The sequence below is a fragment of the Salmo trutta genome, chromosome 1, assembly GCF_901001165.1.
Source record: "Salmo trutta chromosome 1, fSalTru1.1, whole genome shotgun sequence".
In the NCBI taxonomy this organism is placed as follows: Eukaryota; Metazoa; Chordata; class Actinopteri; order Salmoniformes; family Salmonidae; genus Salmo; species Salmo trutta.
In genome coordinates, this window is record NC_042957.1 from 73,125,252 (window position 1) to 73,152,889 (window position 27,638).

At 44.6% G+C, this 27,638-nt stretch overlaps 1 protein-coding gene across 1 annotated transcript; it reads left to right on the forward strand.

The window, feature by feature from the left end:
• Positions 1-197: 197 nt before the first annotated feature.
• Positions 198-27,609, forward strand: LOC115207305 (metalloproteinase inhibitor 2). Its single transcript, XM_029774294.1, has 5 exons — positions 198-600; positions 23,983-24,083; positions 24,190-24,298; positions 24,986-25,110; positions 25,291-27,609. The coding sequence occupies exons 1-5, from the start codon at positions 471-473 to the stop codon at positions 25,486-25,488; spliced, it is 663 nt and encodes a 220-aa protein (XP_029630154.1). The 5' UTR covers positions 198-470; the 3' UTR covers positions 25,489-27,609.
• Positions 27,610-27,638: the final 29 nt, after the last annotated feature.

Genomic DNA, 27,638 nt, shown 5'->3' on the forward strand with positions numbered 1-27,638 from the left:
TAGCCTACATATAAAGATATACATCATGTAGGCTAGACTCTTAGACACATTATATAAGCCTAGCCTATTGATGAAAAACAACCTCATTGTTACTAGAGCTCATTCAACATTAATGTGCTGTTTTATAGAATGCTCAGCCTGCCTGCCCCTGGTTTGGTCCTGACTGGGGGAGGAGCTCACAGCCCACCATAAAAGGCAAGGAAAACACATTTCTAGGTGTCTGTCAGTCTGGAACAGTCTAGAAGGGAAAGAGCAATGTTCTAGTGTAGTTTACATGTCACACTTTCATTAGTGCGATCCTTTTGTGATATTTGGCGAAACAATCGAATTCACGACCTTCTGAAAAGCTTGGGACTGAATATATATTTGTGTTTCTGTTCTTTAGCTGTCGTGGGGTAAACATTTTCCCTCCACGCGATAGATTGATAGATTTTTCCAAACAGTCGACAGTAGAATAATTCGTTTCCAAAATGACTTGGTCCATAAGCAGTTGTTTCATTACTCTGGTCGTTCTGTTCCTCTGGCGGGTCGAAGACATCGCAGAAGCTTGCAGTTGCTCCCCTGCGCATCCTCAACAGGCTTTTTGCAATGCAGACGTCGGTAAGCAATTTTGGCAACATTTGTTTCTCTTCACATGTTGATAGATATGCTCCTACACTGTATCAAGATAGGCTACTACACATTTTTGCGCATCATGCAGAATTGTCTGTGGTCGTTGTAACTTTGTATAATTTTCATGCCATGATCCATTAGGCCTATATTTACGTATTCTCACACAATTATTTACATAATTAAGTAGGCAACAGTAAAACGGACTACAGCCAGGGTTCTCAAACCCTGTTCCTGGATAGCTACCCTCCTGTAGGTTTTCTACACCAACGGTTCTATTTTGCTATAGGCCTACAGTATGCCTTCAGATTCATTGTTATTTGTCCAAAAGCTAAATGATATACACCAAAATGTAAAATTAATATTTTCTTACATTTAGCCCAAGGCACTCAGCTGTAGTGTAGACTTCTTGGTGTAGACTATTATGAAAATCAAATAATAGTGGTACGTAATATCACTTATCTTTGACAGGTAATATGTTTCACTATTTAAGATGGATGGCCTGCTTTATTTGCAACATACTGGGAATACAGGAGGGAATGGTGATGGGTGGAATAGAGGCTGCTAATGAATACCTCTCTTTTTCTCTCTCACACACCGCACACACACACACACACACACACACACACACACACACACACACACACACACACACACACACAGCAGGTTGCTTCAAAACAAATGTTCAATTCAACATGAAATTATACAATACTTCACATACTTTACGTTTTACAGGGAGAACTCATCAACCCCCCCTCTCTCTCCTTTTTATTTTTCCTGTCACACTGATGCTCTAGAGTAGTGTTATAGCAGCAGCTACTGTACCAGACACTGTGCCCTCTATAGAGTAGTGTTATAGCAGCAGCTACTGTACCAGACACTGTGCCCTCTATAGAGTAGTGTTATAGCAGCAGCTACTGTACCAGACACTGTGCCCTCTATAGAGTAGTGTTACAGCAGCAGCTACTGTACCAGACACTGTGCCCTCTATAGAGTAGTGTTATAGCAGCAGCTACTGTACCAGACACTGTGCCCTCTATAGAGTAGTGTTATAGCAGCAGCTACTGTACCAGACACTGTGCCCTCTATAGAGTAGTGTTATAGCAGCAGCTACTGTACCAGACACTGTGCCCTCTATAGAGTAGTGTTATAGCAGCAGCTACTGTACCAGACACTGTGCCCTCTATAGAGTAGTGTTATAGCAGCAGCTACTGTACCAGACACTGTGCCCTCTATAGAGTAGTGTTATAGCAGCAGCTACTGTACCAGACACTGTGCCCTCTATAGAGTAGTGTTATAGCAGCAGCTACTGTACCAGACGCTGTGCCCTCTATAGAGTAGTGTTATAGCAGCAGCTACTGTACCAGACGCTGTGCCCTCTATAGAGTAGTGTTATAGCAGCAGCTACTGTACCAGACACTGTGCCCTCTATAGAGTAGTGTTATAGCAGCAGCTACTGTACCAGACACTGTGCCCTCTATAGAGTAGTGTTATAGCAGCAGCTACTGTACCAGACACTGTGCCCTCTATAGAGTAGTGTTATAGCAGCAGCTACTGTACCAGACACTGTGCCCTCTATAGAGTAGTGTTATAGCAGCAGCTACTGTACCAGACACTGTGCCCTCTATAGAGTAGTGTTATAGCAGCAGCTACTGTACCAGACACTGTGCCCTCTATAGAGTAGTGTTATAGCAGCAGCTACTGTACCAGACACTGTGCCCTCTATAGAGTAGTGTTATAGCAGCAGCTACTGTACCAGACACTGTGCCCTCTATAGAGTAGTGTTATAGCAGCAGCTACTGTACCAGACACTGTGCCCTCTATAGAGTAGTGTTATAGCAGCAGCTACTGTACCAGACACTGTGCCCTCTATAGAGTAGTGTTATAGTAGCAGCTACTGTACCAGACACTGTGCCCTCTATAGAGTAGTGTTATAGCAGCAGCTACTGTACCAGACACTGTGCCCTCTATAGAGTAGTGTTATAGCAGCAGCTACTGTACCAGACACTGTGCCCTCTATAGAGTAGTGTTATAGCAGCAGCTACTGTACCAGACACTGTGCCCTCTATAGAGTAGTGTTATAGCAGCAGCTACTGTACCAGACACTGTGCCCTCTATAGAGTAGTGTTATAGCAGCAGCTACTGTACCAGACACTGTGCCCTCTATAGAGTAGTGTTATAGCAGCAGCTACTGTACCAGACACTGTGCCCTCTATAGAGTAGTGTTATAGCAGCAGCTACTGTACCAGACACTGTGCCCTCTATAGAGTAGTGTTATAGCAGCAGCTACTGTACCAGACACTGTGCCCTCTATAGAGTAGTGTTTATAGCAGCAGCTACTGTACCAGACACTGTGCCCTCTATAGAGTAGTGTTATAGCAGCAGCTACTGTACCAGACACTGTGCCCTCTATAGAGTAGTGTTATAGCAGCAGCTACTGTACCAGACACTGTGCCCTCTATAGAGTAGTCTTATAGCAGCAGCTACTGTACCAGACACTGTGCCCTCTATAGAGTAGTGTTATAGCAGCAGCTACTGTACCAGACACTGTGCCCTCTATAGAGTAGTCTTATAGCAGCAGCTACTGTACCAGACACTGTGCCCTCTATAGAGTAGTGTTATAGCAGCAGCTACTGTACCAGACACTGTGCCCTCTATAGAGTAGTGTTATAGCAGCAGCTACTGTACCAGACACTGTGCCCTCTATAGAGTAGTGTTATAGCAGCAGCTACTGTACCAGACACCGTGCCCTCTATAGAGTAGTGTTATAGCAGCAGCTACTGTACCAGACACCGTGCCCTCTATAGAGTAGTCTTATAGCAGCAGCTACTGTACCAGACACCGTGCCCTCTATAGAGTAGTCTTATAGCAGCAGCTACTGTACCAGACACCGTGCCCTCTATAGAGTAGTGTTATAGCAGCAGCTACTGTACCAGACACCGTGCCCTCTATAGAGTAGTGTTATAGCAGCAGCTACTGTACCAGACACCGTGCCCTCTATAGAGTAGTCTTATAGCAGCAGCTACTGTACCAGACACTGTGCCCTCTATAGAGTAGTGTTATAGCAGCAGCTACTGTACCAGACACTGTGCCCTCTATAGAGTAGTGTTATAGCAGCAGCTACTGTACCAGACACTGTGCCCTCTATAGAGTAGTGTTATAGCAGCAGCTACTGTACCAGACACTGTGTCCTCTATAGAGTAGTGTTATAGCAGCAGCTACTGTACCAGACACCGTGCCCTCTATAGAGTAGTGTTATAGCAGCAGCTACTGTACCAGACACCGTGCCCTCTATAGAGTAGTGTTATAGCAGCAGCTACTGTACCAGACCCTGTGCCCTCTATAGAGTAGTCTTATAGCAGCAGCTACTGTACCAGACGCTGTGCCCTCTATAGAGTAGTGTTATAGCAGCAGCTACTGTACCAGACGCTGTGCCCTCTATAGAGTAGTGTTATAGCAGCAGCTACTGTACCAGACGCTGTGCCCTCTATAGAGTAGTGTTGTAGCAGCAGCTACTGTACCAGACGCTGTGCCCTCTATAGAGTAGTGTTGTAGCAGCAGCTACTGTACCAGACGCTGTGCCCTCTATAGAGTAGTGTTGTAGCAGCAGCTACTGTACCAGACGCTGTGCCCTCTATAGAGTAGTGTTGTAGCAGCAGCTACTGTACCAGACGCTGTGCCCTCTATAGAGTAGTGTTGTAGCAGCAGCTACTGTACCAGACGCTGTGCCCTCTATAGAGTAGTGTTGTAGCAGCAGCTACTGTACCAGACGCTGTCCCCTCTATACAGTAGTGTTGTAGCAGCAGCTACTGTACCAGACGCTGTGCCCTCTATAGAGTAGTGTTGTAGCAGCAGCTACTGTACCAGACGCTGTGCCCTCTATAGAGTAGTGTTATAGCAGCAGCTACTGTACCAGACGCTGTGCCCTCTATAGAGTAGTGTTATAGCAGCAGCTACTGTACCAGACGCTGTGCCCTCTATAGAGTAGTGTTATAGCAGCAGCTACTGTACCAGACGCTGTGCCCTCTATAGAGTAGTGTTATAGCAGCAGCTACTGTACCAGACGCTGTGCCCTCTATAGAGTAGTGTTATAGCAGCAGCTACTGTACCAGACGCTGTGCCCTCTATAGAGTAGTGTTATAGCAGCAGCTACTGTACCAGACGCTGTGCCCTCTATAGAGTAGTGTTATAGCAGCAGCTACTGTACCAGACGCTGTGCCCTCTATAGAGTAGTGTTATAGCAGCAGCTACTGTACCAGACGCTGTGCCCTCTATAGAGTAGTGTTATAGCAGCAGCTACTGTACCAGACGCTGTGCCCTCTATAGAGTAGTGTTATAGCAGCAGCTACTGTACCAGACACTGTGCCCTCTATAGAGTAGTGTTATAGCAGCAGCTACTGTACCAGACACTGTGCCCTCTATAGAGTAGTGTTATAGCAGCAGCTACTGTACCAGACACTGTGCCCTCTATAGAGTAGTGTTATAGCAGCAGCTACTGTACCAGACACTGTGCCCTCTATAGAGTAGTGTTATAGCAGCAGCTACTGTACCAGACACTGTGCCCTCTATAGAGTAGTGTTATAGCAGCAGCTACTGTACCAGACACTGTGCCCTCTATAGAGTAGTGTTATAGCAGCAGCTACTGTACCAGACACTGTGCCCTCTATAGAGTAGTGTTATAGCAGCAGCTACTGTACCAGACACTGTGCCCTCTATAGAGTAGTGTTATAGCAGCAGCTACTGTACCAGACACTGTGCCCTCTATAGAGTAGTGTTATAGCAGCAGCTACTGTACCAGACACTGTGCCCTCTATAGAGTAGTGTTATAGCAGCAGCTACTGTACCAGACACTGTGCCCTCTATAGAGTAGTCTTATAGCAGCAGCTACTGTACCAGACACTGTGCCCTCTATAGAGTAGTGTTATAGCAGCAGCTACTGTACCAGACACTGTGCCCTCTATAGAGTAGTGTTATAGCAGCAGCTACTGTACCAGACACTGTGCCCTCTATAGAGTAGTGTTATAGCAGCAGCTACTGTACCAGACACTGTGCCCTCTATAGAGTAGTGTTATAGCAGCAGCTACTGTACCAGACACTGTGCCCTCTATAGAGTAGTGTTATAGCAGCAGCTACTGTACCAGACACTGTGCCCTCTATAGAGTAGTGTTATAGCAGCAGCTACTGTACCAGACACTGTGCCCTCTATAGAGTAGTGTTATAGCAGCAGCTACTGTACCAGACACTGTGCCCTCTATAGAGTAGTGTTATAGCAGCAGCTACTGTACCAGACACTGTGCCCTCTATAGAGTAGTGTTATAGCAGCAGCTACTGTACCAGACACTGTGCCCTCTATAGAGTAGTGTTATAGCAGCAGCTACTGTACCAGACACTGTGCCCTCTATAGAGTAGTCTTATAGCAGCAGCTACTGTACCAGACACTGTGCCCTCTATAGAGTAGTGTTATAACAGCAGCTACTGTACCAGACACTGTGCCCTCTATAGAGTAGTGTTATAGCAGCAGCTACTGTACCAGACACTGTGTCCTCTATAGAGTAGTGTTATAGCAGCAGCTACTGTACCAGACACTGTGCCCTCTATAGAGTAGTGTTATAGCAGCAGCTACTGTACCAGACACTGTGCCCTCTATAGAGTAGTGTTATAGCAGCAGCTACTGTACCAGACACTGTGCCCTCTATAGAGTAGTCTTATAGCAGCAGCTACTGTACCAGACACTGTGCCTTCTATAGAGTAGTGTTATAGCAGCAGCTACTGTACCAGACACTGTGCCCTCTATAGAGTAGTGTTATAGCAGCAGCTACTGTACCAGACACTGTGCCCTCTATAGAGTAGTCTTATAGCAGCAGCTACTGTACCAGACACTGTGCCTTCTATAGAGTAGTGTTATAGCAGCAGCTACTGTACCAGACACTGTGCCCTCTATAGAGTAGTGTTATAGCAGCAGCTACTGTACCAGACACTGTGCCCTCTATAGAGTAGTGTTATAGCAGCAGCTACTGTACCAGACACTGTGCCCTCTATAGAGTAGTGTTATAGCAGCAGCTACTGTACCAGACACTGTGCCCTCTATAGAGTAGTCTTATAGCAGCAGCTACTGTACCAGACACTGTGCCCTCTATAGAGTAGTGTTATAGCAGCAGCTACTGTACCAGACACTGTGCCCTCTATAGAGTAGTGTTATAGCAGCAGCTACTGTACCAGACACTGTGCCCTCTATAGAGTAGTGTTATAGCAGCAGCTACTGTACCAGACACTGTGCCCTCTATAGAGTAGTGTTATAGCAGCAGCTACTGTACCAGACACTGTGCCCTCTATAGAGTAGTGTTATAGCAGCAGCTACTGTACCAGACACTGTGCCCTCTATAGAGTAGTGTTATAGCAGCAGCTACTGTACCAGACACTGTGCCCTCTATAGAGTAGTCTTATAGCAGCAGCTACTGTACCAGACACTGTGCCCTCTATAGAGTAGTCTTATAGCAGCAGCTACTGTACCAGACACTGTGCCCTCTATAGAGTAGTCTTATAGCAGCAGCTACTGTACCAGACACTGTGCCCTCTATAGAGTAGTGTTATAGCAGCAGCTACTGTACCAGACACTGTGCCCTCTATAGAGTAGTGTTATAGCAGCAGCTACTGTACCAGACACTGTGCCCTCTATAGAGTAGTCTTATAGCAGCAGCTACTGTACCAGACACTGTGCCCTCTATAGAGTAGTGTTATAGCAGCAGCTACTGTACCAGACACTGTGCCCTCTATAGAGTAGTGTTATAGCAGCAGCTACTGTACCAGACACTGTGCCCTCTATAGAGTAGTGTTATAGCAGCAGCTACTGTACCAGACACTCAGACCCATTTTCTTCTCCCGATCATTTAAATCCCCTTGGGGTCACATGAAGGGAGATATTCTCAATCACAACCAACTAAGAATATTCCAGCGTCTTCTTCCTTCATGTCCTTGTGAAATAAACACTGGATAGTTGTTAATTCTGTGGAATGTGACAGACCTATGTCTGGCTCATAGTGGATTTGACAAGGTCAAAATATGCTAGAAATGTATCCATTTAAAGTAATCTGTCCTTTCAAAGGTGCTGTCATTGCTGTTATGTTAACATCCATACAGGCAGATACGAATAAAAAGAGCTTGTGTAATGCATTGTGGGTAAATAGTGTTTGTTGTGAGCTCTACTATGGGTGGTTCTCTGGCCAGATCCTTGTATTGGTCATCAAAGTGTACCATGAACAGGCAAGATGTTGGGAGTCGAGTAGCACAATCCACTGTGTTGTGACTGAGAACTGTTTTTCTGGGACCTTCTTCTCCGTCAAATCACATTTTATTGGTCGCATACACATGTTTAGCAGATGTTATTGTGGGTGTAGCGAAATGCTTGTGTTCCTAGTTCCAACAGTGCTGTAATATCTAACAATTCACAGCAATACACACAGATCTAAAGGTAAAAGAGTGGAATTAAGAAATCTAGAACCCTGGACGGGTTCTGCCCTGGTCAAGCCTAAACAACCAGAACAACAACTACAGATGATAGATGCCTTCTACTGCAGCCACTATTACTACTGTATAGTTACTACTGCTAGCCTGTGTGGCAAATGGAATCTGGGAAACATGGGCTTTGGTGTGAGGTCCAGGCAGGGTCGCTCACGTTCATTAGGCCACTCCGTAGCAAAAAGTTGTGCAATGGAAAAATAAAATGAGTGTTTCTTATTTGACAAGTTTAGGTAGTAGGCCTACCTCCCCGTTTCGGAAAGTTTTCTTCAGTTTCATGACTTGTGAACATGACCAAGTAACCTCTTAGAGAAAAGGATTCCAAAAGGTTTCTTCAGTTGTCCCCATAGGAGAACCCTTTTTTTTGTTCCAGGTTGAACCCTTTGGGGTTCCATGTAAAACTCTCTGTGGAAAGGGTTCTATTTGGAACCCAAAAAGGTTCTACCTGGAACCAAAAAGGATTCTTCAAAGGGTTCTCCTATGGGGACAGCCGAAGAACCCTTTTAGGTTCTAGATAGCACGTTTCTATTTCTAAGAATGTACAACAGCGTTCACGTCCAGCCTGAAGGCTGATGACTGTATATGTACTTTAAAGAACCAGGGAATCCCACTAGTTCTACTGTATTTTAGTCAATTCCACTCCAACATTGCTCATCCTAATATTTATTTGACTTTTATATGTGTGTATTGTTGTTTATTGTTAGATACTACTGCACTGTTGGAGCTAGGAACACAAACATTTCAGTAACCCGCAATAACATCTGCTAAACATGTGTCTGTGACCAATAAAATAGTATTTGATAAAATTGTATTTGATTTAGTCATATTAGGCCAAACCATTGGTTTCCCCCGACAAGGATCTGTTTCTGGGCCTCTTTCTCTTCTGATTTGACCAGGTACAGACCACTGCCTGTTTGGGTTACTTGTCTTTACATAACTAACTTATGCTAACGAGAATCTCTGAACAGTGACCGGCTTGTCTTGATGTTTAATACTGTTTTTTTAGGGACTTTCTTCGTGGTTGTGAGCTGGCTCAGCCTGTGGTGTGTATATATACAGCAGTTTACTTATTCCACAGTTTCTCTGCTATAGGTTGCAATGGCACCAGAGCTCGTAGAGTTTCACGTTTTAATGGCATGTGCACAAGGACAGTGAAATGCCTTTCTTGCGAGCTCTAAACCCAACAATGCAGTATTCAGTATCAATGTAGTACTAAAAAAATAACATAAGGTAGAACAAAAACACACAAGAAATAAGATGAACATGAGAAAGTAAGAAGCTGCAGTACAGAATATACAGAGTCCGTTCCAATACCATATTTCCAATGTGCAGGGATACTGGAGTGATAGAGGTAGATATGTATAGGGGTCAGGTGACTAGGCATCAGGATGTATGATAAACAGAGTAGCAGCAGCATACATTAAGAGTGTGTATGTGTGTGCGTGCAGTCAGTATAAATATGTGTGCATGTTATGTGTGTGTTGGAGTGTCGGTGTGAGTGAGTTTGTAGAGTCCTGTGCCATACCAAGCAGGGATGCAGCCAGTCAAGATGCTCTCGATGGTGCCGCTGGATAATTTTTTGAGGATTTGAGGGCCCATACCAAACTTTTTCAACCTTCTGAGGGGGAAGAGGCCCTGTCGCTCCTTCTTCATGACTTTGCGCGTGTGTAGACCATTTTAAGTTCTTAGTGATTTGGACATCGAGGAACTTGAAGTTCTCCACTGCAGCCCCGTCGATGTGGATGGGGGCGTGCTCGGCCCCCTGTTTCCAGTAGTCCACAATCAGCTCCTTGGTCTTACTGACGTTGAGGAAAAAGCTGTTGTCCTGGCACCACACCGCCAAGGTCACTGACCTTCTCCTTGTAGGCTGTCTCATCGTCGCTGTTGGTCAGGCCTACCACCGTCGGCTTGTCATCAAACTTGATGATGGTGTTGGAGTCGGGCACGGCCACGCAGTCGTGGGTGAACAGAGAGTACAAGAGAGGACTAAGCACACACCCCTGTGGGGCCCCTGTGTTGAGGGTCAGGGTAACGCAGGTGATGTTACCTACCCTCATTACCTGGGTTTGAACCATCAGGAAGTCCAGGATCCAGTTGCAGAGGGAGGTGTTCAGTCCCAGGGTCCTAAGCTTGGTGACGGCAATGGTGGTAGTCAATGAACAGCATTTTCACATACAGTACCAATCAAAAGTTTGGACACATCTACTTATTCAAGGCTTTTTCTTTATTTGTACTATTTTCTATTATTATGTCAAGAGTGTGCAAAGCTGTCATCAAGGCAAAGGGTGGCTACTTTGAAGAATCTCAAATATGAAATATATTTTGATTTGTTTAACACTTTTTTGGTTACTACATGATTCCATATGTGTTATTTCATAGTTTTGATGTCTTCACTATTATTCTACAATGAATGAGTAGGTGTGTCCAAACTTTTGACTGGTACTGTAGGTATTCCTCTTGTCTAGGTGGGTGAGGGCAGTGTGGAGTGCAAATGAGATTGTATCGTCTATGACTTTGTTGGGGTGGTATGCGTATTGGAGTTGGTCTGGGATGATGGAGTTGATGTGTGCCATAACCAGCCTGTTAAAGCACTTGATGATTAGATGTGAGGGCTACAGGGTGGTAGTCATTGTAGCATGAAGCCTTAGAGTTCTTGGGAACAGGAATGATGGAACAGGAATGATGGAACAGGAATGGGGAGGTTGAAAATTACAGTGAATATGCCTGCCAGCTGATCTGCTCATGCTCTGAGAACGCGCCCTGGAATACCATCCGGCCCCACTGCCTTGCGAGTGTGGAGCTGATTAAAGACCTTATTCAAGTTGACCTCGGAGAGCGAGATCCCCCAGTCCTCTGGGGCCTCACGCATGGCATGGTGTGGTTATTGTCGAAGCGTGCGTTAAATGCGTTGAGTTAGTCTGGTAGAGAGGCATAGTTGGGCAGATCACTCCTGGGTCTTCCTTTGTAATCCGTAATGGACTGTAGCCCCTGGGCTCCCGAGTGGCTCAGCGGTCTAAGGCACTGCATCTCAGTGCAAGAGGCATCATTACAGTCTCTGGTTCAAATCCAGGCTGTATCACATCCAGTCATGATTGGGAGTCCCATAGGGTGGCACACAATTGGCCCAGCGTCGTCTGGGTTTAGCCAGGGTAGGCTGTCGTTGTAAATAATAATTTGTTCTTAACTGACTTGCCTAGTTAATTAAGGTTAAAAAAAGAAAAGAAAAACATGCAAGGGGCATAGAACCTGTGTAATATGATTCCACTTTATTCCTATGTTGTCCTTTTGCTCGTTTGATGTAGAAACACAATCCTGTTTATGAGATTAGTGCAGCAGAATAAGGCCTAGGTTTAGGTTAAAGGTCAAAAGCAGAACAGTCTTTTCATTGCACTTTCATTTCATTGACTCTAAAAGGCTGTGAATCAACTATGCTGTGAAATGCACAAACCATGGTCAGAATGGGTTATTTTACTGTCAACGGTTTCTAGTATGTGAACACTGGACACTGTTTGCTTTTCTATTGCACAACGATGCCTTGAAGTTGGCAACGTGGTCACATTGCAATGGCATTGTCATCCCGTCTGATGGAAATTAGGAAATAGAGGGCCAATGAAGAGCTTGACCAAGCATCTAAACCTGTTGAGAAAGTCCCTGGCACACACTGCCTTTTAAAATCCAGCTGTGTAAACCCATAACCTCTGGAAGGATTTTTAATCTCTGTAAATTCCTTGGTTTCACCACTGAATATCAGACAATATTCTTTGTAATTTTCCCGATGCCATTAACGGGCTAAGCTATGTTGAAGGCGTATTTTTATACACAAACCATTCTGATGAAATAAATACTTGGCCTGCTTTAGAGGTGACCTCATTTGGCCTGGTAACTGTATGGATCCCATCACTAATGTCACAGGCAGCAGGTGACATTTGAACCCATGCTGACACTGGTAGGTGTATGTTCTGTAGGTGGTAGCACATCAAGCTAGACCGCCAAGGCCACTTGGGTCCTTCTTTTGTCTTTAGGCAGAGGTGTACAGTCAATTCCAGGGGGTGGAGTATTTCATTGTCTGTCTGACATGTACTGAAACATATGAACTTGATATACTCTTCACTCCTTGTGGACTACTGCGATAACAACGCCATGTACTGAACGTACTGGAAGTCTTCTTCTAATTGGCATCTCCAGACAGTTTATTCAATCATGAGAAGGGATTGAACAGAAGCAAATCCATTTCCATCCACATCAGTTGAAATAGTCCCGTCAGGGCTGACCGGTTACGGAGCCCTTCAATGCCGCTCGACGGTCAGATGTTATGCCAGTCATGCATTTGACCAAGCAGTCCGCTGCCTCGTATTGCTTCTAGTTGGAGGGGTGTGTACCTATGGAGAGAATTGGGGAAAAGGAATGCAAACCTTTTGGGATCTGAAAAAAGTAGGCTGACTGATTTCTGCTCTGAAGACAGGCCCTGCTGCAAGCTGTGTCAACAGACGATACCATTAAAACCACATCCTTTTCTGTCCAAAGCAAAATCTGCGCCAGCTTTGACATCACAACAGCTCCTTATGTACTCAGGGTTTGGCTGGGCTGTTTGTTTATCACGCGGATAGGTTGGCTAACGGTTGTTCATTCTACTAAGTGAGATGATATTTCCATGCTTTTGAAGTCTTGAGTGGATAGCTAACGCAGACGAGTGCTTGAATTGGGCTTACCAGCACTTTACCAGAATTTAACTGCTTGACTATCGACACCTCTAGGTTAGTCGCTGTAAAACATGAATACCGGCATTGTGAAATTAAAGCGGACCGGCACCTTTTTCATTCTACTTCAAGCACCGATGCAGTCTGTCCTGTGTAGTATGGTAAGACAGGATGGATGCAGTCTGTCCTGTGTAGTATGGTAAGACAGGATGGATGCAGTCTGTCCTGTGTAGTATGGTAAGACAGGATGGATGCAGTCTGTCCTGTGTAGTATGGTAAGACAGGATGGATGCAGTCTGTCCTGTGTAGTATGGTAAGACAGGATGGATGCAGTCTGTCCTGTGTAGTATGGTAAGACAGGATGGATGCAGTCTGTCCTGTGTAGTATGGTAAGACAGGATGGATGCAGTCTGTCCTGTGCAGTATGGTAAGACAGGATGGATGCAGTCTGTCCTGAGCAGTATGGTAAGACAGGATGGATGCAGTCTGTCCTGTGCAGTATGGTAAGACAGGATGGATGCAGTCTGTCCTGAGCAGTATGGTAAGACAGGATGGATGCAGTCTGTCCTGTGTAGTATGGTAAGACAGGATGGATGCAGTCTGTCCTGTGTAGTATGGTAAGACAGGATGGATGCAGTCTGTCCTGAGCAGTATGGTAAGACAGGATGGATGCAGTCTGTCCTGTGTAGTATGGTAAGACAGGATGGATGCAGTCTGTCCTGTGCAGTATGGTAAGACAGGATGGATGCAGTCTGTCCTGTGCAGTATGGTAAGACAGGATGGATGCAGTCTGTCCTGAGCAGTATGGTAAGACAGGATGGATGCAGTCTGTCCTGTGCAGTATGGTAAGACAGGATGGATGCAGTCTGTCCTGTGTAGTATGGTAAGACAGGATGGATGCAGTCTGTCCTGTGCAGTATGGTAAGACAGGATGGATGCAGTCTGTCCTGTGTAGTATGGTAAGACAGGACGGATGCAGTCTGTCCTGTGCAGTATGGTAAGACAGGATGGATGCAGTCTGTCCTGAGCAGTATGGTAAGACAGGATGGATGCAGTCTGTCCTGTGCAGTATGGTAAGACAGGATGGATGCAGTCTGTCCTGAGCAGTATGGTAAGACAGGATGGATGCAGTCTGTCCTGTGCAGTATGGTAAGACAGGATGGATGCAGTCTGTCCTGTGTAGTATGGTAAGACAGGATGGATGCAGTCTGTCCTGTGCAGTATGGTAAGACAGGATGGATGCAGTCTGTCCTGTGTAGTATGGTAAGACAGGATGGATGCAGTCTGTCCTGAGTAGTATGGTAAGACAGGATGGATGCAGTCTGTCCTGAGCAGTATGGTAAGACAGGATGGATGCAGTCTGTCCTGTGCAGTATGGTAAGACAGGATGGATGCAGTCTGTCCTGTGTAGTATGGTAAGACAGGATGGATGCAGTCTGTCCTGTGTAGTATGGTAAGACAGGATGGATGCAGTCTGTCCTGTGTAGTATGGTAAGACAGGACGGTTGAGGACTGGTGCAGTCTGTCCTGTGCAGTATGGTAAGACAGGATGGATGCAGTCTGTCCTGTGTAGTATGGTAAGACAGGATGGATGCAGTCTGTCCTGTGCAGTATGGTAAGACAGGACGGATGCAGTCTGTCCTGTGCAGTATGGTAAGACAGGACGGATGCAGTCTGTCCTGTGCAGTATGGTAAGACAGGATGGATGCAGTCTGTCCTGAGCAGTATGGTAAGACAGGATGGATGCAGTCTGTCCTGAGCAGTATGGTAAGACAGGATGGATGCAGTCTGTCCTGTGCAGTATGGTAAGACAGGATGGATGCAGTCTGTCCTGAGCAGTATGGTAAGACAGGATGGATGCAGTCTGTCCTGTGCAGTATGGTAAGACAGGATGGATGCAGTCTGTCCTGTGTAGTATGGTAAGACAGGATGGATGCAGTCTGTCCTGTGCAGTATGGTAAGACAGGATGGATGCAGTCTGTCCTGTGTAGTATGGTAAGACAGGATGGATGCAGTCTGTCCTGAGTAGTATGGTAAGACAGGATGGATGCAGTCTGTCCTGAGCAGTATGGTAAGACAGGATGGATGCAGTCTGTCCTGTGCAGTATGGTAAGACAGGATGGATGCAGTCTGTCCTGTGTAGTATGGTAAGACAGGATGGATGCAGTCTGTCCTGTGTAGTATGGTAAGACAGGATGGATGCAGTCTGTCCTGTGTAGTATGGTAAGACAGGACGGTTGAGGACTGGTGCAGTCTGTCCTGTGCAGTATGGTAAGACAGGATGGATGCAGTCTGTCCTGTGTAGTATGGTAAGACAGGATGGATGCAGTCTGTCCTGTGCAGTATGGTAAGACAGGACGGATGCAGTCTGTCCTGTGCAGTATGGTAAGACAGGATGGATGCAGTCTGTCCTGTGTAGTATGGTAAGACAGGATGGATGCAGTCTGTCCTGTGCAGTATGGTAAGACAGGATGGATGCAGTCTGTCCTGTGTAGTATGGTAAGACAGGATGGATGCAGTCTGTCCTGTGCAGTATGGTAAGACAGGATGGATGCAGTCTGTCCTGTGTAGTATGGTAAGACAGGATGGATGCAGTCTGTCCTGAGTAGTATGGTAAGACAGGATGGATGCAGTCTGTCCTGAGCAGTATGGTAAGACAGGATGGATGCAGTCTGTCCTGTGCAGTATGGTAAGACAGGATGGATGCAGTCTGTCCTGTGTAGTATGGTAAGACAGGATGGATGCAGTCTGTCCTGTGTAGTATGGTAAGACAGGATGGATGCAGTCTGTCCTGTGTAGTATGGTAAGACAGGATGGATGCAGTCTGTCCTGTGTAGTATGGTAAGACAGGATGGATGCAGTCTGTCCTGTGTAGTATGGTAAGACAGGACGGTTGAGGACTGGTGCAGTCTGTCCTGTGCAGTATGGTAAGACAGGATGGATGCAGTCTGTCCTGTGTAGTATGGTAAGACAGGATGGATGCAGTCTGTCCTGTGCAGTATGGTAAGACAGGACGGATGCAGTCTGTCCTGTGCAGTATGGTAAGACAGGATGGATGCAGTCTGTCCTGTGTAGTATGGTAAGACAGGATGGATGCAGTCTGTCCTGTGTAGTATGGTAAGACAGGATGGATGCAGTCTGTCCTGTGCAGTATGGTAAGACAGGATGGATGCAGTCTGTCCTGTGTAGTATGGTAAGACAGGATGGATGCAGTCTGTCCTGTGCAGTATGGTAAGACAGGATGGATGCAGTCTGTCCTGTGTAGTATGGTAAGACAGGATGGATGCAGTCTGTCCTGTGCAGTATGGTAAGACAGGATGGATGCAGTCTGTCCTGTGCGGTATGGTAAGACAGGATGGATGCAGTCTGTCCTGTGCAGTATGGTAAGACAGGATGGATGCAGTCTGTCCTGTGCGGTATGGTAAGACAGGATGGATGCAGTCTGTCCTGTGCGGTATGGTAAGACAGGATGGATGCAGTCTGTCCTGTGCGGTATGGTAAGACAGGATGGATGCAGTCTGTCCTGTGCGGTATGGTAAGACAGGATGGATGCAGTCTGTCCTGTGCAGTATGGTAAGACAGGATGGATGCAGTCTGTCCTGTGCAGTATGGTAAGACAGGATGGATGCAGTCTGTCCTGTGCAGTATGGTAAGACAGGATGGATGCAGTCTGTCCTGTGCAGTATGGTAAGACAGGACGGATGCAGTCTGTCCTGTGCAGTATGGTAAGACAGGATGGATGCAGTCTGTCCTGTGTAGTATGGTAAGACAGGATGGATGCAGTCTGTCCTGTGTAGTATGGTAAGACAGGATGGATGCAGTCTGTCCTGTGCAGTATGGTAAGACAGGATGGATGCAGTCTGTCCTGTGTAGTATGGTAAGACAGGATGGATGCAGTCTGTCCTGTGCAGTATGGTAAGACAGGATGGATGCAGTCTGTCCTGTGTAGTATGGTAAGACAGGATGGATGCAGTCTGTCCTGTGCAGTATGGTAAGACAGGATGGATGCAGTCTGTCCTGTGCAGTATGGTAAGACAGGATGGATGCAGTCTGTCCTGTGCAGTATGGTAAGACAGGATGGATGCAGTCTGTCCTGTGCGGTATGGTAAGACAGGATGGATGCAGTCTGTCCTGTGCGGTATGGTAAGACAGGATGGATGCAGTCTGTCCTGTGCGGTATGGTAAGACAGGATGGATGCAGTCTGTCCTGTGCGGTATGGTAAGACAGGACGGTTGAGGACTGATGCAGTCTGTCCTGTGCGGTATGGTAAGACAGGACGGTTGAGGACTGATGCAGTCTGTCCTGTGCAGTATGGTAAGACAGGACATTTGAGGACTGATGCAGTCTGTCCTGAGCAGTATGGTAAGACAGGATGGATGCAGTCTGTCCTGTGTAGTATGGTAAGACAGGACAGTTGAGGACTGAAGCAGTCTGTCCTGTGCAGTATGGTAAGACAGGACGGTTGAGGACTGATGCAGTCTGTCCTGTGTAGTATGGTAAGACAGGACGGTTGAGGACTGATGCAGTCTGTCCTGTGCAGTATGGTAAGACAGGACGGTTGAGGACTTATGCAGTCTGTCCTGTGCAGTATGGTAAGACAGGACGGTTGAGGACTGATGCAGTTTGTCCTGTGCAGTATGGTAAGACAGGACGGTTGAGGACTGATGCAGTCTGTCCTGTGCAGTATGGTAAGACAGGACGGTTGAGGACTGATGCAGTCTGTCCTGTGTAGTATGGTAAGACAGGACGGTTGAGGACTGATGCAGTCTGTCCTGTGCAGTATGGTAAGACAGGACGGTTGAGGACTGATGCAGTCTGTCCTGTGCAGTATGGTAAGACAGGACGGTTGAGGACTGATGCAGTCTGTCCTGTGTAGTATGGTAAGACAGGACGGTTGAGGACTGATGCAGTCTGTCCTGTGCAGTATGGTAAGACAGGACGGTTGAGGACTGATGCAGTCTGTCCTGTGCAGTATGGTAAGACAGGACGGTTGAGGATTGATGCAGTCTGTCCTGTGCAGTATGGTAAGACAGGACGGTTGAGGACTCATGCAGTCTGTCCTGTGCAGTATGGTAAGACAGGACGGTTGAGGGTCTTTGGCAGCACTACAACATGAGCAGCTATACTTGACGTTTCAGAGAAATGTACCATGAAACAGATTGCTGTTTCAGTTAGTGAAGAGGTGTGACGACATGCAACACACAATTCCCTGGGGACAGTTCCTGTTGAGTTTATGGACAACCATTTGAAGCTAAGAGATTTCATTCCTAGTAGATTCTCCAAAATGATTGAGGAACACAATGGGGAACACTTGACGTGAGAGCTAATTGTTTGGTTTGAGTGGATTGATGAATTTGGCATTGCTGCGGAGGGAGCAAGCTCAGTTGGTAGAGAATGGCAACATCAGGATAGTGGGTTCGATTACCAGAACCACCCATACGTAATAAATGTATGGGTACATGACTGAATCGCTTTGAATCTGCTAAATGGTATACTGTATATGGAATGAGGATTAGATTGGATAAAAGCGTCTGCTAAATGGTAACTGTATATGGAATGAGGATTAGATTGGATAAAAGCATCTGCTAAATGGTAATTTACTGTCTTTCTTTTGATTTGACTTAATCATTTTAGCTCCTAGTGGAGCAAAGAGCCTCAACAGTGTATCTCCAGCAAACCCAGTTCAGAGCAGTTTTCTTAACTTCATTCCAGGTGAATCCTAGTTCCTACCCTCTTCATCCCTTCTTCATTGGTTCTTCTCAATGTCTTCCTCGATGTCCAACCCTGTGGATCCCACTCCAGTGCCTGTCTTGTTAGTCTTTAGAGGGCAGGAATAGAGGGCAGGAATTGTCGGCCACTGACTGACCACTGTGTTCAGAATGAAAACAGGCAGCAGGACTGGCTGAACCAGAATCCTTCTCCTCTACAATTAAATGACATGCATGGACATTTTTCCCATCTGCATATTGTTATGAAAGGTTTGTTGATGACCAAGCAACTATCCTAACTAGTCTGTTTGTTGTTTGTGAAAGAGGACAATTAGAAAGTACACTCTGTTCCACAACATCTCCTGATCTTGTGCCAGCCTGCCAGATAATTCTTCTTGTCTTTATCACAGCCTTTGGCCATCTTGTTTCCAGTAAACATTGTAATTTCCTATAATGATTTTATCTATGGTCAACTGTTTTCAGGTAACATTGTCATTTCCTATAATGATTTTATCTATGGTCAACTGTTTCCAGTTAACATTGTCATTTCCTATAATGATTTTATCTTGAGACCGAGCGCAAATCAACTGGTGTGCAACTCGGGTTAGAATTGGACACACACCACACACTCCATGTTAGTCATAATCATCATTCAGTGGACTCTCCCAGGTTTCACCTCTGCACGGTGGAATTGCGTAGTAGTCTGGGAAAGTTACTAGGATGAGTCATTTAGCCTTCCCATAGATTAGAAATGAACTAGAAATGGAAAGTTTTTTGGAAATGCTGTTTTACAATGTAACACTGAATAGGTAACTGGAATGTTAAAACAGATGTCAGATTGTTCCAGAGCCATAATTGAGTGATCCCTTTGTGTTCCTGTTTTGAATGATTGTCTCACCATTTTAATCAATGAGTTCTAACTTTTTAATTACTTGTAAAATGTTTAATTGACTGTCAACAATTAATTTGATTATAAATCCTTTATAAACCCGTAACCTTATTGTAAAGTGTTACCCTTTAATTCAGTTTAGGGGTGGGGGGCAGTCAGAGTGAACAAGAAGGAGTTGGTTTATGATGAGCCACTTCCTGATAAATCTACCCTCTTTGAACATCTGTCAACAGGCTTTATCAAGGACTTGTTTAAGTCATATTTTTTGAGTGCCCTTTTCAGTGTCCATCCATACTGTGCTGCCTGTATCCCCCCTCCTTTCCAGCATGGTTCCAGCCACTATGATAGATGTGTAGTCCGGTCAGTTGAGCTTGGCTCAGTAGTTTGATAATGGTACCTCATTTCAGCCAGGCAGAGCGTGGTGTTTGTTAACTACACAGTGTACGCTGTTGTTATGGCACAGGGCCAATGAGAGCAGACTGTGTAACATCCATCACATCTCCCATTCAATTACACTGATGTAGTGTGTCAACCAAATACAGCTTCAAATGGCCCCAAGGGACCCATAAAACCACTGTAAGACTTCCAATAGCAGCCCCACTGTTCCAGCAGCTCTATAGTGTAATGAATGTGATGGATGGCTACTGGTAACCATCCGGTCATTCAGACAGGAAGTGCGCTTTTATCCCCGCTGTTAGACATAAATGTGGCAGCTAGAGGTTAAACCATTTGGATTTAAAGCTGAGGAAGATTAAATGTATTAGTGTGTTTCTGGACTTTCTCAGTTAATTCTTCGTAGGTTTGGTGATTGGAGTTTGGAAATGGTAGGACTCATGATCTGCTCAGGTTCAATGGAGAGGGAGATTACATGTCACAATCCAATCATGTTAGTCTATTTTCAAAAGGAAATACCAAATTGACAAACATGAAGAGAGTACTGTATTAGCCATGTACACAGAACCCAGCTCTCATTTCCAACAGCAGACTAGTTTCACAGTACATTTCAGACCGACAGCATTGTCCACCAATCCATTGTGACGCAGCACAACTGTGTCACTCCACAGTCCAGTCAGTCAATATATTCTTGCTTGGTGCCTTTGGAACATTCCACCTGACTTACTTTACCATAGGAGGGAAGCAGAAGTGTCCGGTGTCTGATTGCTGCTCAGCCAGTGAGGATTCTTTCTGCACACTCCGGTCAAGGGGATGACCACCAATCCCCATGGACTTGGAGGAGCAGGAGGCTGTCCCTACATTGGTTGTCCATGGGGCTGTAACACTAGCAATGGTGTGTTTCAGAATGGCAGAGTGTAGAACACAGAGGGAAAGAGGGAGTGTGTGTGTGGCCTCAGAGAAAAGGTGCTCTGTGCTTCCGTCTGAGACTGTTTGTAGACAGTTGTGTAAAGTACATAAGTAAAAATACTTTAAAGTAATACTTATGTAGTTTTCTTTGTTGTCTGTACTTTACTATTTATATTTTTGACTACTTTTACTTTTATTTCACTACATTCCTAAAGAAAATAATGTACTTTTTACTCAAGTAGTGTTTTACTTGGCGACTTTCACTTTTACTTGAGTCATTTTCTTTTAAGGTATCTTTACTTTTACTCAAGTATGACAATTTGGTACTTTTTCCACCACTGTGTGTAGACCTTACCCACTGGGCCCAGACGTGAATTCAATCTCTTTTCCACGTTGGTTCAATGTAATTTCAATGAAAGGACGAGGAAACCACGTTGATTTTAACAGTGTGTGCCCAGTGGTTAGAGTCTGTATGACTGCAAGGGCTGCCCTCTCAGAGCTGTTCTGATGCACACAGCAAACCATGCAGCCTGGGTAGAGTTTAGTGCTTTTTCCTGGCTAGTTGACTCTTCTCCCTCTCTGTCGATCCTGTTGACGTCTCTCTCGCGCGCTCTCTCTCTCTCTTCCCCTGTCTCTCTCTTCCCCTGTCTCTCTCTTCCCCTGTCTCTCTCTTCCCCATCTCTCTCTCTTCCCCGTCTCTCTCTCTCCCCCGTCTCTCTCTCTTCCCCGTCTCTCTCTCTTCCCCGTCTCTCTCTCTCCCCCTGTCTCTCTCTCTCCCCCTGTCTCTCTCTCCCCCTGTCTCTCTCTCCCCCTGTCTCTATCCCTCCCCCTGTCTCTCTCCTCTCTCTCTCCCCCTGTCTCTCTCCTCTCTCTCTCCCCCTGTCTCTCTCTCTTCCCCTGTCTCTCTCTCCCCCTGTCTCTCTCTGAATGTCAGTGCTAACATATGGTATTGGTATTGCTGGCCTGTCTCTTTCTAAACACATGAAATGGTGATGAGGATGATTCCACAACTGCAGTATGATTGCTATTCCTGCCACTCCTTAACTCTGTTTCCCTGCCTGGAGATATTCTACATTCCTCCATCACTCTCACCATCCTATCTCCTAGTATTCTCTCTCTCTCTTTCTCTTTTGTCCCTCCCTCTCCGTTCTCCCTGTCAACAGTTTGACTCTGTAAAACCTTAAAAGGAAATGTTATTCTCGGTCCGTATTGTAATCCAATTAAGGCACATGCTTCGTACTTCTTAGACAAAGTATAAATTCCCTAAAAGACTGGTCTTAGCCGTACCTGCGGTCGCCACCTTGGGAAATTGGACGACTGAACTCAAAGTAAACATCTGTTTAACATTAGTCTCCAGTCTGATTCACAGCTGAAGGCAGCTAGGGCTGGACTGCACTGAGGTGAACCTCATCTTTCATTCATAGCAGCGTTTTCCACACTGCCCTTTGTTTGTTGCTAGGCAGTGGTACAATTATGGTTTTAGAAACCAATAGAAGAGATGTTCATATTAAAGGGATATTACATTCTAAAGTCAAAATTTGTCAGATGTATTTATTTTTTATCTCAAAAGTGATCTTGTGTTGAGGAAAGTCCACCTCCCAGGCTATATATTGTGTAGATCCATAAATACACATCCCAGGCTATATATTGTGTAGATCCATAAATACACATCCCAGGCTATGTATTGTGTAGATCCATAAATACACATCCCAGGCTATGTATTGTGTAGATACAGCTACATGCCACAATCCCTAATGAATGGAAAGATGAGCACCATATAATTTCCATATTTGTGGTGCTTATCTTTTCAATTCATTTTTGGTTGAGGCATAGTTGACTCTGCACAACCGATGGCAGGGGATGTGGAGCCATCTTGAGGTCTGTAAACCTCTGACAAACTCTGACAATGGAGTGTAATGTCCCCTTTAAGTAGCTGGTACAGCTGTTAGTAAAAACCCATTCTACTGTAGTTTCATTAGATCAGGATGTCTGCAAAACAAAAACAAACTGTAATTCCAGTGATAAAGCAACACAAGTACATCTATGTGGTGTACTGGTCCTAATGATGATAGACAGCAGTGGAATAGAGGGAACTTAACATCGTTACAGAGGAAGTTCATCTGTTTGGCAAGGACCATGTTTTTCCACTCCAACCTTTCTGCCTATTTCTTCTTTCCTTGTCCAACAACAAATCCTTTAAAAATCTCCTGAATCAGACTGAAATGAGGAGAAAGAAGAAAAGAGAGGCTGGTTTGTGTCGCTGTCAGCACCTTCTACCCAGACTGATGGGCGGAGGGCTCGGGAGGAGGGGCCTGGGCCCAACAGTGTGTGACAACGTCTAGTGTGTGACTGATTTCCTGTGCACATGCGTGCATTCTGGTTAAATTTTCCAAAAGATTGCTGACTAGCTTCCTCAGAGCAGGCCAGGCACATTCCTCTCTCAGATTACAGCTGATGAAACGCTCATGTGCCTCAGTCTTCCTACCAGCACCTGGTTGGCGCCTGAACATCTGCAGACCAGACAGGGCAGCATCGTTAAACCAGGCGTGTTGAATTAAAGACAGGGCAGCATAGTTAAACCAGGCATGTTGAATTAAAGACAGGGCAGCATAGTTAAACCAGACGTGTTGAATTAAAGACAGGGCAGCATAGTTAAACCAGGCGTGTTGAATTAAAGGCAGGGCAGCATAGTTAAACCAGGCATGTTGAATTAAAGGCAGGGCAGCAAAGTTAAACCAGGCGTGTTGAATTAAAGGCAGGGCAGCATAGTTAAATCAGGCGTGTTGAATTAAAGACGGCAGCATAGTTAAACCAGGCATGTTGAATTAAAGACAGGGCAGCATAGTTAAACCAGGCGTGTTGAATTAAAGACAGGGCAGCATAGTTAAACCAGGCGTGTTGAATTAAAGGCAGGGCAGCATAGTTAAATCAGGCATGTTGAATTAAAGACAGGGCAGCAAAGTTAAACCAGACGTGTTGAATTAAAGGAGAAGCAAACGACCAGAGCGAGGAATCTAGGACCAGGAGGAAAAATTGACTTTCATCTGTTTTGGAGCAAACCTAGCCAAAATGTTACACCCAAACAGTCTAAACTTATGCAGTCTGAACAGACGGTAGAAATGTGGGTCTATAAAGCATTTTACTGTTGTTCTCTTAGATCCCATAACACCCTTAAACCGTCAGTGTCTGACTGACCAGTAAAATGGAAATAGATTATTTCAGTAGAGTTAAACCATGTCTCCCTCTCTTTCACTCTTCTAGTGATCAGGGCAAAGGTGGTTGGAAAGAAAGTGGTTGAGGCTGGTAATGACGTCTATGGTAACACCATCAAGAGGATCAAGTACGACATCAAACAGATCAAGGTATGATCAGCCTTTTCATTAAGTGGTTTCTGCAGTCAGTGACGTTCAGACCTGCATATGGACATGTTTGATATATCCTTCTCTTCCTTTCCTTGTGATTGGATAGATGTTCAAAGGTCCTGACCGGGATATCGACGCCATCTTCACTGCACCCTCCTCAGCCGTTTGTGGCGTTACTCTGGAAACCAACGGCAACAAGGAGTATCTCTTCACAGGTGCGGTTCTCACTATGTTACCAAGATCTGTTGCCAGCACTGGTTCAACTACCAAGAAATGCTTACAGCATTATGGCCACTGACTGCATGCTGTAGGAGAAAACAAGTGCTTTAGAACAATACATTTTTGGTACAACTTCAGGTTTCAATTTATAATAACTTTTTTTAAATAAATGTTTGTGTTTTTAAATGAATGATGTATACCCATTGATTCTTGAAGAATATAGCTTGTAAATTAGTAATGTCCTTAGTTCAACTGTTGTACCCCATCAGAACCCAAAATACAAGCTTGTTTTAATTTGAATAACATGCGTGGTCAGTGTTTGCATCCATAGCTGTCTATGAATTTGAGAGGGGTTACGTTTCTTCAGCCCCATCCCTCAGCTTTTCACCAAAACCATGGCAGGGCGTCTGCTTTGTTATTGTTTGAACTGCAGATTTCTAAATGAATCATGACAAATGTTATACATGCTTATGAATTAACCATTTTATAATTCTTATAAATGTTTATAAATATTAAAATACCACTTGATTTTAAGTATTTATGTACACTAGTTATAAATAGTTTATGAATGCTTATTCAAGTTATTATAAAGTGTTACCCACTCGAAGAGTTCCAGTGTTCCTGTCTGTATCAGTATGTTTTCTCTATGGGACATAGACTCACTATCTCCTCTCTGTCTGCAGGCAAGCTGGAGACTGATGGAACGATGCATGTTACACTGTGTGACTTTATTGAGTCTTGGGAGGCCATGAGTGCCACACAAAAGAAGAGTTTGACTCAACGCTATGAGAGTGGCTGCAAGTGCAAGGTGTGTGTGGGTGTGTTTGATGGGAATTATAGGAATATTACAGTACACAACTTTTGTTCAATATTTACACAGCACATTTTCTTAAAAAGAGTACTCTGGTCACATTGGCAAATGCTAGAGAATTGGGGTAATGATCAGTTGGTGATGTTGGTCTTTCTCTCTTTCTGCTCCGATCCACAGATCATCCGCTGCACTTCCATCCCCTGTACGATCAGCGCCCCGGAGGAGTGTCTGTGGACGGACTGGGTGATGGAAAAGAGCCACAGCGGTCCCCAGGCCCAACACTTTGCCTGTATCAATAGGAGCGATGGGTCCTGTGCCTGGTACAGGGGGATAGCACCACCCAAGAAAGAGTTCCTGGATATTGAAGACCCCTAAACTCTACAGGTCATCCACTCACTGTTCAGAGTGACTAAAGATGTCTGCAATTAATACATGGAGAAAACAAAAGTACACAAAGCTACAAATCCAAATAATTATGATTAAATAAATCAGTAAAGTAGTTAATAACAATGAATTACAAGACCCATATTGACTTGTCCAGTTGTGATGTCACATAGAGAGGTCAGGTGACAGGTTGCAGGAAATAGTCAGTATGCAAGAGAGCAACAATTTTGAGAAAACAGCACTTTCTGACCCCACACCTCTCTAAAAGCGCTTACTGGTCACTTCTTGTACAAGTGCAATAAAAATAAACTACAAATCAAATATAGAGCTTCAAGTATTAATTGATCTTGTGCCGTTCATTTGTCGCTCGCTTTTAAACTGGAACCAAAGGTGTTATTGAAACCCAAAAGGGTGATATCAAAGTGTTGTTGGCCGATGTGGTCGTGTTTCTAAATAGAACATTATTCCTAAAAAATACCATCCTAAAGCCTGGGGCATGTTCAGCTGGGCACAATATTGTAGAACGTTCAGATCGTATGTTGTATACATGAAGAACAAACATGTTTCTCTGACATAAAGGAAGGAATCATGTAAGCTCTATTCATGGCATTTCTATCTGCAACATTCAACCTTTGCCTACAACATTCAACACTAGCCTACTGAACGTAGCCCTGAAGTAGTTTGGGTCGAAACCAGGGCTTCAGTTTTGTAATGTCATTGACCAAATTAAACATGACTCAGATTCAGTGGAGGCTAGTGGGAGGAGCTATAGGAGGATGGACTCATTATAATAGCTGAAATTGAATAAATTGAACGAGTCAAACATCTGGTTTGATACCGTTCCATTGATTCCATTCCAGCCATTACAATGAGCCCGTCCTCCTATAGCTCCTTCCACCAGCCTCCACTGCTCAGATTCTTTCTTCCTTGCTTTATAAGTCTGATAATATTATTCTTGGTGTATATTCTTCGGTGGGATAAATATTCTGTTAATTTTAATGTACTAGACAGGAGTGGTCTAAAAAAAAGGTGCCACACTGTCTGAAGTCACTGTGTCGTATAACTAGAACTGCTTCATCATTCCTATTATAATATTAACTGGCTTATCTGAGGTCTTACTATAGACAAAACCCTTTGTTGATTTCTCTGCAACGGAGACTAAACCTGGCTGCTTTGGTTCACACAGTGCTATGTTTATATAACTACACTGCACATGCCACACAGTACAGTCTGAAAACAAGGTCATGAATCTTCCAGTTTTTTGTTATGTACGTATTTTATATTTGTTTAGTTCTGGTATAATTATAATATTTTGCTTTGGTTGTTTTGTATGTCTCTTGGTGTAATGCCTCTGTGTAAGAACATATTTCATTAGAGAAATTGGGAGATTCGTTATACCTTTTTGCAAATTACATGTGTTCTTTGTAAAAAACGCAAACTTTTTTGTGTGTGAATATTCTCGAATTGTGATTGGGGTAAAGGGAATATGTTTGGCACAGTTTTCTGTTCACTTTACAGTACACGTAGTTACTTCACAAACCAGATCAGACCCATATTGTAGCATGCCAAAATCTCCACTGAAGACTTGTAATAGCTCCCCAAGCGATTGCCAAGGTTTTAGCTTAGCGGGCTAACATAGTCTTGTGGTGCATTGGACACCTGGGTTTGAACCCAGCCTGTCAGAGTAGCTTGTTGGGTACCTGTGCTCTGCTTCATCATGACCCATCCTCTACAAGAGGTTCATCTACAATTACTGTTGTATTACTTCAGTAAAAACTGAACACAATGTTGTACTACTATAATAACTGATCAATCATTTGCCTGCAGAACAGGGATACTGTATCATATAACTCCAAACTTGTATATCCACGTAAAAAAATATTCAATTATCCCATAATGAACATGGTATCAATTCTGTGTTAGTAAGTGTCTCTTTATGTAGTACTAGCAGAAAAGTAGAATGAAAATGGACGACTCGTGCTAGATCCACACGAGACTGGTGTGTGGAGAAGCAACACAATTTCTTGCATGCATATGACTCCTTGTATCATTCGAACTGTATGGTATCTTCAGACAATGGACAGATGATACAAATAAAAGTTTAGATATACATCTGATGTGTTTATTTTACTTGTTCAGCA

What these genes read in the sequence shown, in the direction of transcription:
- LOC115207305 (XM_029774294.1), top strand. Translation starts at nt 471, where the DNA reads ATGACTTGGTCCATAAGCAGTTGTTTCATTACTCTGGTCGTTCTGTTC. An exon ending in TTTTTGCAATGCAGACGTCG is followed by an intron (nt 601 to 23,982) that starts GTAAGCAATTTT and finishes TCACTCTTCTAG; the next exon opens with TGATCAGGGCAAAGGTGGTT. An exon ending in ACGACATCAAACAGATCAAG is followed by an intron (nt 24,084 to 24,189) that starts GTATGATCAGCC and finishes GTGATTGGATAG; the next exon opens with ATGTTCAAAGGTCCTGACCG.